This window comes from Electrophorus electricus, chromosome 19 (assembly GCF_013358815.1).
Source record: "Electrophorus electricus isolate fEleEle1 chromosome 19, fEleEle1.pri, whole genome shotgun sequence".
Lineage (NCBI taxonomy): Eukaryota > Metazoa > Chordata > Actinopteri > Gymnotiformes > Gymnotidae > Electrophorus > Electrophorus electricus.
This window is the reverse complement of record NC_049553.1, coordinates 1,005,450-1,021,173: the sequence shown is the minus strand read 5'-3', so window position 1 is coordinate 1,021,173 and position 15,724 is coordinate 1,005,450. Positions and strand designations below refer to the sequence as shown.

Sequence of the window (15,724 nt, the reverse complement as noted above, 5' to 3'; positions counted from 1 at the left end):
TTTCAATAAAGAGGTCAAATGGTGTGAAAATATATAATAGAGGTTTTGCGTTTCATACTGGCATGTATTCCACATGTTGCTGTTGAAAAGCAGTGGCATCTGCATGTCAAATCTTGCATTTCACGTTTTTCAATTGTCATCATAGCATTTCAATTTGGCATGAAATACTCTCCATAGAAACATACCTTGGCTACATACTGCATTTATTTATGTTCAGACTGTTCAGTTTTGTGTTCTATGCATGGTCAAATTTTAAAAATATCAGCCAAGGATTTAACAGTAACAGTAGTAAACTGTAAACAATGAGTTTACAGTAGTAAACTGAATGTTAATAATTCTTCCTCTTCAAGGGACTCCCAATAAAATGAGACTAAAATTATATTACCATACAGGGTACATCATACTAAAAACATACTCCAAAGATATAAATGTGTGGAAGATAATGTATATAAAAAAATGACTGTATATGAAATGCTATAATTATGTAAAAAATATGTTTTCTAATAACCACCTTATATAAACTCATTGTATATAATGGTACAGACATTTGCCATTGATTTTTAGGGTTTTTGCTAGTAGTCTATTTTCATAAATATTAACACTTTATTTGACCAGTAGTTTGCAGTCTGTGGACTTCATATCCTTCTGTGAACTGTATTAAAGATCCCAAATATCTTGCCATGTGGCAATAGCAAATGGCTGCTTTGAATATTTTAGCCCATGACTTGTGAAATGTAACAAAACGTTATGGTTAAAGCTAGTGTCAAGTTTAATGTTCATACCTTTTCTTCATCCATACAGGATCCAACAACATGTCTATTGCTCATGGTAATTCCTACAAATGTGGTGGGATCACACTAATTTGAGCACATTTAAATAGGACTAGACAAGAGTAATATTTTTTCACACTACACAGATCCAAAAGGCTCATTTGTTGGTCAGACCAATATATTTCATTTCAGTAAATGACCGATGCTGGATGTCAGCCTTTATTTATCCCAAGTGCTTGTAACAGCTAATTGTTTATTTTTTTGTGTTTTATTTGTTTGTTTTTGCAGATCCACATTCTATTAGATGCTCTGACAATCATGTTGTTTGTTTGTACAATTTTTATCCTTGCTGCTTGGTTCTGACAGAATAGCCATGCCTGCAGGTCTGCCTATGTCACTAACCTCCACCTCACTGACCCTGGTGAAGTTAGAATGGCTTTGGGGAGATGTGGGCCAGGGGGATAAATCCATGCTTTTCATCCTCTAATCTTCTGTTCAAGGTCACCGGGTGGATGAGTTTATGTGTGCAGTTCACAGAGAGTGAGCCCTGTCCCAGGGTGGAAGTGTCCAGCCTAGACGGAGCGGCATGTCCGTGTGGCTCTGGCTCTGGATGAGCAGGAATGGGTCTTGCTGGGGATTAAAGCTGCTTTCACACTACAATGCCTGTCTCACCTAACATCATCCTGACTTTTTGGACTGGGCTGATGACCTTTAGCAACAGGGTCCTGGAATGTCTTTTGGTGGGGGGGGGTGGACCACCAGAAAACTATGAGGCATTCGTGGAGTCACTGAGCAGGTGTGCATATAGTGCTTTTATCGCTCACAGGCACGTTGTGTGTTGGAATACCGTGTGTTGTGTGCGCTCATCTCATGTAAATAAATAAATAAATAAATAAATAAATCTGTGGAGAGCTACAGTAGGGTCATAGTCATTTGTGTAGCATGCCTACCTAGTAGGAAACTGGGGTGGGGGAGAATGAATTTGAAAATCTAACCAGAAGATGTCGCTGTGGCATCCCCGCCGTCACTGCAGTAAGGTGCTGAGAAGAGAGAGCGCTGCTACCTCCTCTCCGCAGTTTGCCGATGTTCTTCCCCAGTGGTTGTCCGCGGATGTTTTACCGATGCTTTCTTCACTTCACCGCGCCAGCATCTCTCCAAAGGTCTTGTTTCCTGCGACAGCTGTAAGGGATGGTTGGCATATTTGACTCAGTCTGAATTCTCGGTGTTAATCGTCGGGGGAGGCGAGGAGACCGTGGTACCCCTGGATATTACTCGGTAAGCGCAATGTCATTCCAGCCGCCTCTCCAGCTGCCATGCTTCCCACCTACGACTGGACACATCAGCATCGGGGTCAAATTAGATGTTCAGGATAGCATGTGTCTTATGGGTAGATTTTTTTGGCGCATCCCGTTTCGCCGTAGTGAAAGACGTGTGGAGATCTTGATTTATGTCATCCTCGCGTTTATAAAAGCACACAGCGTTGTCTGGGAGCTGAAAACGGAATCCATTAGAGGCTGGATCTCCATCCCAGCGAGCTGGGGGTGAGGGAAAAAAAGAAATTACTTCCCTATTGACCTAAATTTTAATGCTATATTTGTACGATTGCAATCGACGGCGGGCTCTACTGTTGTCCGCTGGTCGCAGCGTATTCTGGCCTTGCGGAGGGCGAAAGAAATTAACATTATCGATGTGTATATTCATGTAGACTACAATGGGCTGACTTAAAAGAGGAAAAGCTACCGTGCTGGTGGAAGGACCATGCTGCTGTAAGCATCGCGTAACCCAGCCATGAAAACGCGAACCTTAACGTGCCTTCGCAGTTTTCCCATATTTCTAAGTGGATTGCCACAGACAAGAAGGCCATGAAATCACATAGACTTGTGTGTGTGTGTGTGTGTGTGTGTGTGTGTGTGTGTGTGTGTGTCTGTGTGTGTGTGTGTGTGTGTGTCTCTCTCTCTCTCTCTCTCTCTCTCTCTCACACACACACACACACACACACACACACACACACACACACACACACGCAAAGTGTGAATATGTAGAAGAGAGAGAGACCTTTAGCACTAAAACCTATGGCACATTGCACAAACATTTCTATTCGTTTTCAGCAATGTAAACTTGAAGTTGAATTTTAATTGTCTTATGCAGTTCAGTCAGGTTTCAAGCAGATTGTAATGCTAGCTGGGACTGAGGCATGCTCAACACATCATTAACATCTTTGATAGGTCACAGGTATGATCTTCAGTCATAAATTACAAGATGGCTTGTATGAAAGTTTGTTTGCTTGATGTTTGCAATTTATGTTGAGTGATTCGTCTAAGACGGTCACAGACCTTTTAATGACGTATGACTATTGGTACTGAGGGCTCACTAAATCTTAGCCTTAATGAGACTGCAGTCATAGTCTGCTGTCCCTGTTAGGATTTTATAGTACGGTCTATGTGTGCTGTAATTATTTCCATTGGTTGAATTAATATGGTCCATCCTCCTTAAGAACCCCCCCCCCCCAAAAAAAGAAGGCTGCAGGTAACTATTTGGGGAGTAACATCACCTAGAGGACTGATACCGTGGCTTGACTAGTAGCGGCATCCCTCTGTAGATAGAGGATAATGGGTGTAGGGTTCAGGTCACCAGTTCCTCTGCCTGGAAGGGGCAAACATTGCCAAGCAGAGTGCTGTTATTATCATTAATTATTTAAATGATGCATTTGTACCAAATGGAGTGCATTAGTGTTGATAATGGGCATTCTTTCACCAATAAACTGTTATGCCTGCCATTATTATGGCTGGATTCTGTCTGGCTATTTATTGGCTACAGATCAGTGTACATCTAAATATGTTATTATTCATCATGTAATGATGTGGAAACTTTTTTTTAAATAAAAACGTTTTGTGGAATCTTGCTACTTGGCCGATACCATTCCCCAATGATGCATGTGCATCTCTCCAACAGTAGCACAAAATCTTTTGGGGAATATTTGAATTCTAATAGGCATCCATTATGGAAAGATATGTTCTTCTTTGTGCTTACTGCCCCCTGCCCTGCTGATTTCTCATTGGTTAGTTTGAAGCTCAGAGCTGAAGTTGACCTTTGATTCCTCCTGAAGCGGAGCGGCTAGAAAGCCCCTGGTCACGGCAGCAGTGCACCCTGTAGCTGGACTTCAGGCTGCTGTCTCACTGGGTTATTTGCTCTGCCAGATGATCTTCTCTGTGACCTGTGCGTTGCACCAGAGGTACGTAATATTCTCCACTGAATACACTAATGGCCTTGACAGTCCTGTGACTGGTCATTTTGAAAGGAAGTAATAGCAGCAAAGACAAGATGGAGAAAGTATACAGTGGTTGATGTTGAGGGTACAAGTGACACAGATTTACTGACATACTGAATTGAAAAAAAAGGGGGCTAAAATAAATATTTTTTCACTTCAGTATAATCAGAGTTTTGTGATGGAGCAGGGAGTTTCAGAAATAATAAGGGTGTGATCAATAAAGTCTTGAAGCCAGTCAGTTGGAAAACACGTTCCTTTCCACATTACCATCCCGTGGAAAAGGCTGGCAATGACCACGATGTCTTTGTTGTCAACACAGCTGATTCCACAAGCAGCAGATTGTCGATTACGGCTGGCACGGCTGCAATGACATGGCAGTTTCTTGAAATTTGAGAAACTGTTCCCAGTATTTGGTGCCAGTTGGGCTTTCAAATGTGAGGACTAGATTATAAGTTTGATAGTTGTTCTTCATTTGTGGTCCTCTAAAACAAACTTATGTTTAAACCAAAAGCAGCTGAAATTCGTCCAGTTTAGATTAATGAAAATGAACTGGTAATAGATACTTGTTCCCATTGTTAGTTTAAATAGCTAAAAGTAATTTAGAATTTGGCTGAGATTCAGATGACCAGAGTTAAAGGTGTACTGATCATTTGCAAGTGGAATTCAGCAACTGCTACGTGTTTCTTCTTGGATATCTTCCCTCTGCCAGGTTACATTTCCCTTGTCTCGTGCCCAGATCGAATGCCCAGATCAAGTGCCTGAGTGAGCTCTCTTGCTTATGCTTGGTTGATCAGTGTACCATGGAAAGATGCTATTATATGCAGGTCTCCTCATCCTCTGCAGACACAAAGACGCTTTGCTAGGTGTCCACCTCGCCCATGCTCCGGAGAAGGCACAATGGGAGAGCAAGAGATGCATTTGTAACTGGCTGCCCCAGGTTATAAAGACATGGCATCAGGAGAGACAGCGTGTGCTCAGTCAGCGTTCACACCTACAAATGGAACTACTGACACATAAAATGTGAAATATCAGAAGCAGAAGGATTCTTGCCATCTATTTATGGGCTTTGCAGATCTGTGATACCTGTGGTGGTTTGTCACATTTTTCACTACAATTGTAGGGTCATATTCTTGTAAAAGTCCAAATTTAAAATTAAATACCCATTATGTCCCATTATGGGCAGTGGTAGCTCGGTATGGGCGATGGTAGCTCAGTATTTAAGGTACTCGGAAGGTTGTTGGTTCAAGCCCCACCACTGCTAAGTTGCCACTGTTGGGACCCTGAGCAAGACCCTTAACCCTCAAATTGTGTCATAATTGTAAGTTGCTTTGGATAAAAGCATCAGCTAAATGCTGTAAATTATGTCATATATCCAGGGTGAGACATATTTTAAATCCTAAAAAATATGGTTAATTGATTAGGCTAAATTCAGAAATGAAATTCAAATTTCCTGATGCCTAGTTGATAGATATGAGACACACATTCATGTATTTCCAGGGATATGTCAAATTTATCTTGGGTAAAATAAATAGAGAATGCTTTAGGCATTTGGTACTAACACCGAGTACATTGTCATACAGGTGAAGAAGAGTTTTATCTCAAACCAGTGTCCATAAGTGTATCATCTTTCCTTTAAACTAAGTCAATCAATAGGTCACATATTTAATCCTGTCAATCATAAGACATACTCAGTAGAAGTAAATGATTGTCATTTTAAACGACCTCAGAAGGATTTGTTTTAGTCAAGGGGGAGGAAAATCAACTGTGTGAAACCAAGCATTGTGTACAATAATATACATTTTTAAGTGATCTACGTAGATTCCGTTCATGGACAAAATCTAAACTTGCATATTTAACATGCATGTGAAAACAGAGAGAAAAAAAAGATTAGTTTAAGCATTGTTAAGCAGTACTCAGGCTCAGAACGGCAGCCTTGTTTCATCCACTTACTGTGTTCCACTGCAGTCCCTTGTAGACCCTGCTGCTGTGCTGTTCTCTCATGAACAGGGGGCTCCATAGGCAGCACTCTGCCACCAGTTACCAAGGCACCCTCCATTCCCACTAATATGTTGTCTCCCACAAACAAAAGGGGCTATAAAGATCTCAGTGTGAGAGGAGAGGGCTGATATGAGGCAAGAACATTCCCTTTTCTGTCACAGGGGAGAGGTTCTGAGACACAGTGCAGACAACAGGTCAGACCAGCAGGAAGTAAGTATATTATCAAAAATTATCAGATTGCCAGTCTTTTTCACTGGTTTCACTCACAAGGATTGGAACCATTGAACTGAAACACAAGGCCTAACTCCAACAGTGAGCCCTTGGAGCTTGTAGACCCAGAAGCCATGGAGAGGTAGTGTTTGCTGGTAGTGCCATGGAGAGGTAGTGTTTGCTGGCTGTGCCATGGAGAGGTCGTGTTTGCTGTGCCATGGAGAGGTAGTGTTTGCTGGCAGTGCCATGGTGAGGTAGTGTTTGCTGTGCCATGGAGAGGTAGTGTTTGCTGGCAGTGCCATGGTGAGGTAGTGTTTGCTGGCTGTGCCATGGAGAGGTAGTGTTTGCTGGCAGTGCCATGGAGAGGTAGTGTTTGCTGGCTGTGCCATGGAGAGGTAGTGTTTGCTGGCTGTGCCATGGAGAGGTAGTGTTTGCTGGCAGTGCCATGGAGAGGTAGTGTTTGCTGTGCCATGGAGAGGTAGTGTTTGCTGGCAGTGCCATGGTGAGGTAGTGTTTGCTGGCAGTGCCATGGAGAGGTAGTGTTTGCTGGCTGTGCCATGGAGAGGTAGTGTTTGCTGGCTGTGCCATGGAGAGGTAGTGTTTGCTGGCTGTGCCATGGAGAGGTAGTGTTTGCTGGCTGTGCCATGGAGAGGTAGTGTTTGCTGGCTGTGCCATGGAGAGTCTGTGCAAGACTAGGAATCGTCTCCGTCGACCATGTCGAATGTCAGAAGTGGAATGAGGTCACCATGCTTGCTAGGGGATGGTGTCCTCACTGAGCCCAACTCTAACCTCCTACATGGCATAGCTATTGTCATCTTAGCTGTTTGGAAGCGCATTACCAGAATCATGCAGTAAGTTCCTCTGTTTGAGTCTGGAAGGCTCTGAATTTGCAATGCAAGAAAAGCATGTAAAAAAAAAAAAAATTGAGAAAAACGCAGCTTCCTGAAGTAGAGGAATTGATGCCAACCGAAGATCTGACAGAATCTGAGCCTTGCTCTTGACTGTACTGCAGTCATTTAAGATGGTGGGGCTAATTTATAATATATTTTCTCTATAACATCCCACACCATAAGGCTTTAGTACAGCATTATATTAGTTGCACATTTACAAGTAATACAAATCCATCGGCAATTTTAGAATTATACGAAGACTTTGTGGAGAATGCACCTTTATGCTGCTGGTTACCCGTTATGTGGGTACAGCATGACTTATGAATCTGCTTTGGAAAAAAATACCATTTTTTTCTTTGAAACTTGATATCATTGCAAATTAAAATAAACTGAAACATGTTCTCTGCAGCCAATGTGAACGGTTTAACTAAATGTAATTTTTGAATCAGTTCCAGCGCCTGTCAGTAAAATTAATGATATAAATGGTATTTGGGAATGTGTTTTCAAACTATACTATTCTAAAACCAAATTAAAAAAATTAAAAAGAGACCAATGAGGGGGTAAAAAAGCATACATACCTATCTAATCAGAAGAGAAGAGGACCCAGCAAAGCAGCAGGGCCTGTTTGATCACAGCGAGCACCAAGTAATTACGCTTTATTATCAGTGTCATTCTCAGCTGTCTTTTCAGAAGGTTATTGCAAGAGGGCTTTAATTGCCTTGGCTTTGTTCTGCTTTCCTGATGTGCCTGTGACATTTGGGTTGGGTGGCACATCTTTGCGAGGCTTACCTTTTGCCGACCATAGCCATGGTCATGTGTAATCACTCATAAAGGCACATACAGGTGTGTGGGGGATAAAAACCACCGCGTTTTCCCCCTTTATTCATTTTCGTTTTCCATGTTTCATAGCACTCAGAGCACTATACCCGTTGGCATAGTATCTACCCAAGCACGAATGCAGTTTACTTTTATGGTGGCAGAGTTTATTCTGAAACTCTACAGGAAGGCTATAAAGTCTACATCGTGTACTGCACAGGATTGTGGTCAGGAATCAGAATTCCAAGTGCAACATAAGAGGCAGAACAGAGCTCATTTTTGACTATATTAGACCCATGTCATTTTCAGCTTTGTTTCCGGTTGTGTGCACCTCTGCTGTGGATACGCACAATTCAAGAAGAGATTAGATCTTTGAAGACCTTATTGAACGTTTTACTCCTCCTGTGTGCTCTATTTATTTATTTATTTTAGTTCTTTTTATCTCCGATGCAAGACAGTGGTGCGAAATAAAACTCTCTGCACTGAGAAAAAACCTCTCAGGTTAACGTGGTGTGCAAAGTAGCTGGAAGTGGGCAGATTGAGTACATAACAAATGGCTAGCATAGTTTACCGTTTGTGCGAGCGCAGTGATCCTGTGTGATAATATTCTACCAAGCTCCGCCCTTATTATTATCGAGCAAGAAAATTGAGTTTTTTAATGTCAGTGTATTAGAAAAAAAGAGCTTTGATCACCAACAGTAAAGCAATAGCCAGAATGATTCTGTTTACCATGTCTTTGTTTTAAAACGTTCACTTAGAGTCTCGCTTGCAGCAAGGGAGCTCGTAGCTTGCAATGTTTGCAGGTTCACTCTCCCCAATCACAGTCTCACACCGATGGTTTTATTTTCATGTGTTTGATATAATGGGCAGCACCCTGAGTTTTTTCAGAGGCCCCATCACGCACGGGACATGTCGCATGGACTCTGTGAAAATGTACGGGGAACATCTGGGCTTCTCAGAGTGACGCAGTCCAGGTTGTGAGACAAACTTCAGTGAAGTGGATCTTTGGCTTGTCGAAAGACAAGTCAGACAGTGCCCCATAGAGACTAATTTGTTGTCAAAAGCATATGGCTGGGGCCTTAATGGCAGGAAATTGGGATGAAAATGCAAGCTAAGGACAGCTGTCCCGAATGAGACGTTAAACATAAAAAACAGCTAAGCAGGTTGTTCAGACACTGAATAAAGCTTCATTTAAAAATACTGAGCCATATTGTCAACATCAAAATAAGACTGATTGTTTAACATTTAACCAGGGTCTGTTTCGTTGTCCGGTCTGAGTGAATGAGGTGTTTGTTTGTCACAGCAAGGTTCTTTACTGACACAGCTTATTTCTGGTAACAGGTGTGAGGCACTAGCCTGTTGTTTTCAAGAGAGTTGGATATGACCCTATTCCATAGGGCTTTGTGGCAGGTCCACTAAGACGACTCATGACAGGCTCTTACAAGCCCTGCTTTTACCTGTTCCTCTGCAAAAAAACAAATTTAAGCGCTCTAAATACAAAATGTTGTTGTTCCAAAATCCCCCTTAGTTGAAGGTACTTTTTCTCCCAAAACAGTTCAATTCATGAGGGAAGTCATTAAAAATTGCAATGCTTCTTAAAACAACTAGAATTGTGCTTATTGGGAACACAAGGGGAGAGGAAATGTAGTATAGGCTGGCAGGGCTTGCAGCAGCCTCATGAGATGATGTCATATCTTCCGGAGGATCTGCTAATCACCTGCTTCATGCTGATGGAAGCTGAGCTCTCCAGCAAGGGGTCGGGGCCTCGTGATTTGGTGTTGGTGTCGGAAAATAAGCCAACATCGCCATAGATTTCGCTTCCTTTTTGTTGAAAAATCAGTAGATCAAAGCGCTGTTCAGATGTGCTAGGGAAATACTCATGGGGTAAAAATATTCCCTTTCAGTCAATGACAAAGTAGAATGGGAGTAAAATATGAAGAGTTTCGAGTGGCTCTGCTCAGACATCTGCACTATGTGACAGTGAAACAGCATTTCCCTTTATGTACCACAGCAACCAGCATATTGTGTCAGATTACCTCAACATTGGGCTCCATTACTCCACGATGCAGATGAAGTGCTGCAACTTTAAAGCACTTGCATGAAGAACTGAAGTGGTACAATCCCAGAGTCTGACAACTGTCTATACTGACTGGGTCCTAGAACCTTTAAATTCTGAGCCATATCATTTGCTGGGAGTGTTTGGTCCAGCTCAGATGTTAAGATGAAATAAGATGAAATAGAGTTCTGTTTGAAAGGTGGCAGTTCTTCAGAAGCAGTTTCTACGCCTTAAGCTTTAATATGGGTTGTTATTCAGTGTATTTGTAATACAATTCATTTTTAGCAAGTGGTTGTTATAGTTAAGCTTCAGACCTGTGTTTCTCACTCCTGGAGTATCTCTGCACTACATTGTTTAGTTTCTTCAGCTCTCGGTACACCTGCCTCAGCTCCTCGGTCCATTAACTAGCCTTTTGTGAGATTGAAATGAGTGTTAGAGCAGAGAAAACAGCAGGGAGACATGCAGAGCAGGGCACACAGAACTGGCAAACATTCCCAGTAATTCCAGGAGATTTCAGTAGGATCTTCATATTTGTCGGCATCTTTGACATGTTTTGTGTCTGCTTCTTTGCAGTTGATTCAAGTGCCAGCCCAGAATTTCGGTGACTGACAGCATCATTTTAGGAGCCGCACCACCTGGGCCTTTCGACCACTAGCACCAGCCCTGGATCATACCTAGAGCTTTAGCAGACAGTGACTTTGTGTTCGTCACTTGTTAGTCAGCTGTGCATTGGTGGTTCTCAGGGCCGCTGTCCCGAAACACGTCATCCCTCCAAAACGTGCTACACATCCGTGGCATGCACTTCCGCTGAAAGTGCTTCTGACACGTGGCTAGCTGTTATATATATATCGTTGCTCATTATTTGAAAGGATGGCACAGAAAACAAAGTCTAGACAAGTAAGGTACTGCGACCAAAATAAACAGCACGGTTCATTTTAATGATACAGCAGGGGACCTGTTTGCGTTTGCTGACAGTGTGAGGAGATCTTTGTGGTTTGGTCTGGAGTTTGCATAAATCGGTTGGTGGGGTACGTACTGAAACCTCAGCATGGATGGATTGTGCTCTATTTATCATGGGGAAATGTGATCTGGATTTCTGCCTGGCCATTACATAAAGTACTCCACCCCATCTTTACCATAGCAAATAACTTTATTTAGGCACATCGCTGCCAAATAAAGGCGCGCCTAATTCTAATTAATGTAGTCAGGGCTTTGTGTAACAGTGGGGTTGAGAGGTTCTCTGTTTTTTCTGTACCTGCATCTGTCATTATGATAGAGTCATTATGTTTATTTTTGAGCTTCCATTTCAAGATTACTGTCAATCAAATGAGGATACATGACAAATGCTAGCACCAAAGTGTGTAATGCATCGCACATATACGAACAGCTGGTGCTTTTATTAAGCTTCCACGCTTGGCTGATCCAAAGTGGCTGCAGTTTGGCAAGTTTGACCTAGAAATGTCCGTCTGTCTCTGTCTGCCTTCAGGCCACAAGGAGAAGATGAGCTCCTAGCTTTGTGCCAGTTTACTTTCTCTAATCGTCCTCTATGTATTCTCAGTACTACAATGTTCAGGTTTTTTGTTAGCTACAAAAGAAGGCACGTTAGCTGTAAGGCGACCAATGCAGGTGGGTGAAGTTGCTGGTACCAGTTTATAGTTGTATGGAGCAGTTGCTCTGCAAGAGCAGCCATTTTCTGTCTCCTGCTGTGTGGTACAGATGCTTGCAGTGCAGTGCTCATCCTAACATTTGGTGGGCTGGATCTGGAACCGGGCAATGGTGACAGGCTATGACAGTCTGCACAGAGGGAGGGGGAGAGATCATAAGAGAGGGAGAGAGAGAAAGAGAGAGAGAGAGAGAGAGAGAGAGAGAGAGAGAGAGAGAGATAGAAAGGCAAGGGTAGGGATAGAGGAGTGAGGAAGAGAGAGAGTGGTGTTGTGGGAATCCCAGAGTACTCCAGTCAGGCTTCATGACTTCAGGCATAGGCCACTGGATTTAAGGTCTTTACAAAAACGCAGGTAACCGCTGTGTTTGGGAGAGACCAGCCACAACAGGGAGAAGACAAAATTAGGACAGAGAGTGAATAGCAAGCAGAAAGAGAAAAGGATCTGCTTTAAATCTGGATCCTGGAATACAGACTGAATGCTATTTCATTCTAGGAAATTATTACTTGCAATACGCAACATTAACATTAACATATATCTGTTTATATTCAAAATCACATATCCCGGACAGTAATTCCAATAGTGGGCAGAATTGCAGAAAATGTATGCCTTTTGGTATGCCTGTTGTATTGATTGTAGAACTACGTTGCTTGTTTTGTTTCGGAGTCTCGCGTGTTTTTATTCCTTTGTTTCTCGGCTGTGCTTCTTTGCAGGGGTAATGCCAGTTCCCGACCAACTCTCCAACAGTGAGAACTCTAGTATGCTGAGCCCGGTTCTGAACGCCTCTGGTGGAGACGGAGCCGAGACGGAGACCACCTCCGCCATCCTGGCCTCCGTCAAGGAGCAGGTGATTTCAATTATGGCTTTTTCAGTCCACCCCATTGTATCCCCCTCTGTTGTGTTGGATTCCTCCTCTCAGGATTGCCGTGTTCCGTACTACATCGCCACGGCATTTGGCATCCATCCTTCTAATTTTGCAACACTTTGATTATAAATTCTCCACTTCTCAAAACTATCATTACGTGGTATAAATGGTAATTATGCAGGCCCGTAACATTTCTGAAATTCAGAAAATGCCAAGCTGCACACAGCTTCCATGTAGACATTATCTGACGCCATAGATGCAAACAACACTTAATGGTTTTTACTGGTCTCTGTGCAACCCATGATGCCTGTGAGTGTGTGTCATCGGTGTGAAGTAAGACTGCGGGCAGGGTGGATCCAAACCATGTGACACACAAGGATTATTTTTGGAAAGGGGTGGTTGGGGAAATGTGGTGTAATATATGGCATGTCAGGCTGCAGGCTGCCTCACAGTTCCAGCACAGCACTACCCTGCAACCAGGGCTGCTTTGATGTGAGTGGCTATCCGCAGGTCAGCTGCATCCTTGTGCCACTTACGCTTCTCCGTGACGGGGTCACTGGATGATGTCACAGACCGGCAGATTTCTCATTGTCTGTTTGCGGTTGATTATTAACCATGGCTGATCGATGGTCATTAAATGCATGTTGTTCACTGGGTCACCTATAAATGACACCTTCAGTGTCTTTCATAGAGAGAGAGATTCAATTGTAGTGAAGTACACAAGGTACACAGGGTTTCCAGAGAAACAGGATGTTTTGGACAGAGGTCCTTCATTAACTGTACAGGCACAATGCTTCAGAAGCAATTTACTTGCACAGCTTAGAAAGGACCTCTGTCCGAAACGTCCTGTTTCTCTGGAAACCTTGTGTACTTTACTCACTATAATAGAGACGCATCTCTTACTACACTGCACCTCAGTTACTCACCTGGAATATATATACATATATATACACACACACATACATACATGTATGTGTGTGTGTGTGTGTGTGTGTGTGTGTGTGTGTGTGTGTGTATGTGTGTGTGTGTGTGTGTGTGTGTATGTGTGTGTGTGTGTGTGTGTGTGTGTGTGTGTATGTGTGTGTGTGTGTGTGTGTGTGTGTGTGTGTGTGTGTGTATGTGTGTGTGTGTATGTGTGTGTGTGTGTGTGTGTGTGTGTGTGTGTGTGTGTGTGTGTGTGTGTGTGTATGTGTGTGTGTGTGTGTGTGTGTGTGTGTGTGTGTGTATGTGTGTGTGTGTGTGTATGTGTGTGTGTGTGTGTGTGTGTGTGTGTGTGTGTATGTGTGTGTGTGTGTGTGTGTGTGTGTGTGTGTGTGTATGTGTGTGTGTGTGTGTGTGTGTATGTGTGTGCGTGTACCAACCACATCCTGTCTGTTTAATACACTCTCCTGTTTTTAACCACAGGACAGGGGAAAAAATGGCACACTCTCTGGGTCAGGAATGTACATGGGAAATGATAAAGTAGGCCAAAACCATAGGCAGTAGTAGCCCAGCCTATGAGCTCTCCTATCAGAGAAGGAAGATAAAAATAATAATAACATAATGTCAGCCATATTCTTCGCTTGGCTTGCTCATCAGAAGAAGAGAGAGAGAGAAAGCCATGCTGTCAAAAGGAGGGGGCAATTAGTGTCGCCCTGCTGTGTAAAGAGATAACTGAGGGCAAATCTCATTGGGCTTCCTGTCCTGCCTATATGATGTGCTCTGCTTTTTAAAAACCTGTGTGGCTTGTCATTCTCCGTTAGGTCATAGCGATTCTTTATTAGGTCATAGTTTGCTAGACTGGCATCCTGCGCTTGCCAAGTGCCTTTGATCCTTTTGAGCCTGTGAACTTCCTGCAGCTGTAATTGTAGCATACAATATTCACCTATCATATTAAATAATCATATACCTTCCAAGACAACCACTAGATGGCAATGTTCTATACTGCCATTTTTAAGGACAATATTATGGAGGTCACCAGACAAAAATCTCAAGTTAACTGAACTGGAGCAAGCTAGAGCATTTAAAATATTTATATGCTTAAGCAAAAGGATTCATAGATTTATAAAATAAAGCCAAGGTTGGACTTGTAACATGCGAGCATGAACACCTCTGTGCTGCAGGGATAACCCTGCAAAATGTGTAAACATGGTAAAATATACAAGTCCTGTATGTGTGCTTTGTTTGCAGTTTTCAAGACTGCACTGGTAAGCCTTCTCTCGTGACCATACTGCAATGTCTTAGTGTCCTCTGTGTTCCCTTATGCTAATATAGGTAAAGCCATTCGGTGGGTCCCTTGGTATAGGTTAATATAACCACCCTTAGTAGAACATGCGGAGTCAGCATTCAGACTCGAAGCATTCTGTGACATTACATTAGCCTCGTCTACCGTATCACAGGCATGCAACGTTACCGAGACCTCAACAGTTTAGCTGTTCACTTGTCTCATCCCTTTGGCGCAAGCAGTCAGCCCTTACGGCTGGGATGGTGACATCCTCACAGTCTTACAGCAGGACAGTTTCGGACTGGTTTATCGTTGATATCGTTGTTGTGGTCAGCGATAGGGTGCTGTGTTTTTTTCAGTTATGTGAATGAAAATGAATCTGTGAGCTTTAAGAGCTTGACATATTGACACATAACTAAGCCTCAGAACTCCTTTAGGTTTGTAGCAGGTTACACGGGGAGAGTGTCCAATGCCCAGGGCTATTATCAGCTTTTGTGAGGAGAGTGTGCAGATAGAAATTGTGGCCATCTTTTTTAAAGGGCCAGTATGACACCCACCTAATACTAGGCGTGTCTAATGCATGTAGAAGTGCAGACTGTCATTAGTATTCTTTTTCTGAGAGGCTTTTGGTTCATTATACTTCTTTCTGATGTGAACGGTGATTAAAACAAATGGAGGGGTTTTTTTTGCCAAAGGTGAAGTCTGAGAATTTGCTGGTATTTCCTTTAATGAGTTTTAATGTTCAAAGATCTTTTAAGCCAAAAAGCACCATTACACTCAAATGAGCATGAAAGTTCATCGGAAGTTGAACTATGTCTCGGCATGCTATTGTTGTGCTGTTGACCTCTGAAAACCTCACCGCATGGTTCAGGAGTCTACATGCATATTACACTTTAGAGGACTCCTTCTAAATATATTTGCAAGTTCAACAAATCTGTCTCTTTATTCAGAACCAAAGGAAGCATTACAAGATGCCTCCAAGATGGC

General features: G+C 42.7%; 1 protein-coding gene across 5 annotated transcripts in view; it reads left to right on the top strand.

Moving 5' to 3' along the window:
* The first annotated feature begins 1,820 nt into the window (after positions 1-1,820).
* Positions 1,821-15,724, top strand: part of ctnnd2b (catenin (cadherin-associated protein), delta 2b) — a 55,826-nt gene continuing 41,922 nt past the window's right edge. For 4 of the 5 annotated variants that reach the window (XM_035519937.1, XM_035519936.1, XM_035519935.1 and 1 more), the window contains exons 1-2: positions 1,821-2,045; positions 12,383-12,516. In XM_035519937.1, the coding sequence (XP_035375830.1) occupies positions 12,388-12,516 (129 nt within the window). In that variant the 5' untranslated portion in view covers positions 1,821-2,045; positions 12,383-12,387. Of the gene's footprint in view, positions 2,046-3,930; positions 4,003-12,382; positions 12,517-15,724 lie in introns of those variants that run through there. The other variant, XM_035519934.1, reaches the window with a different exon arrangement.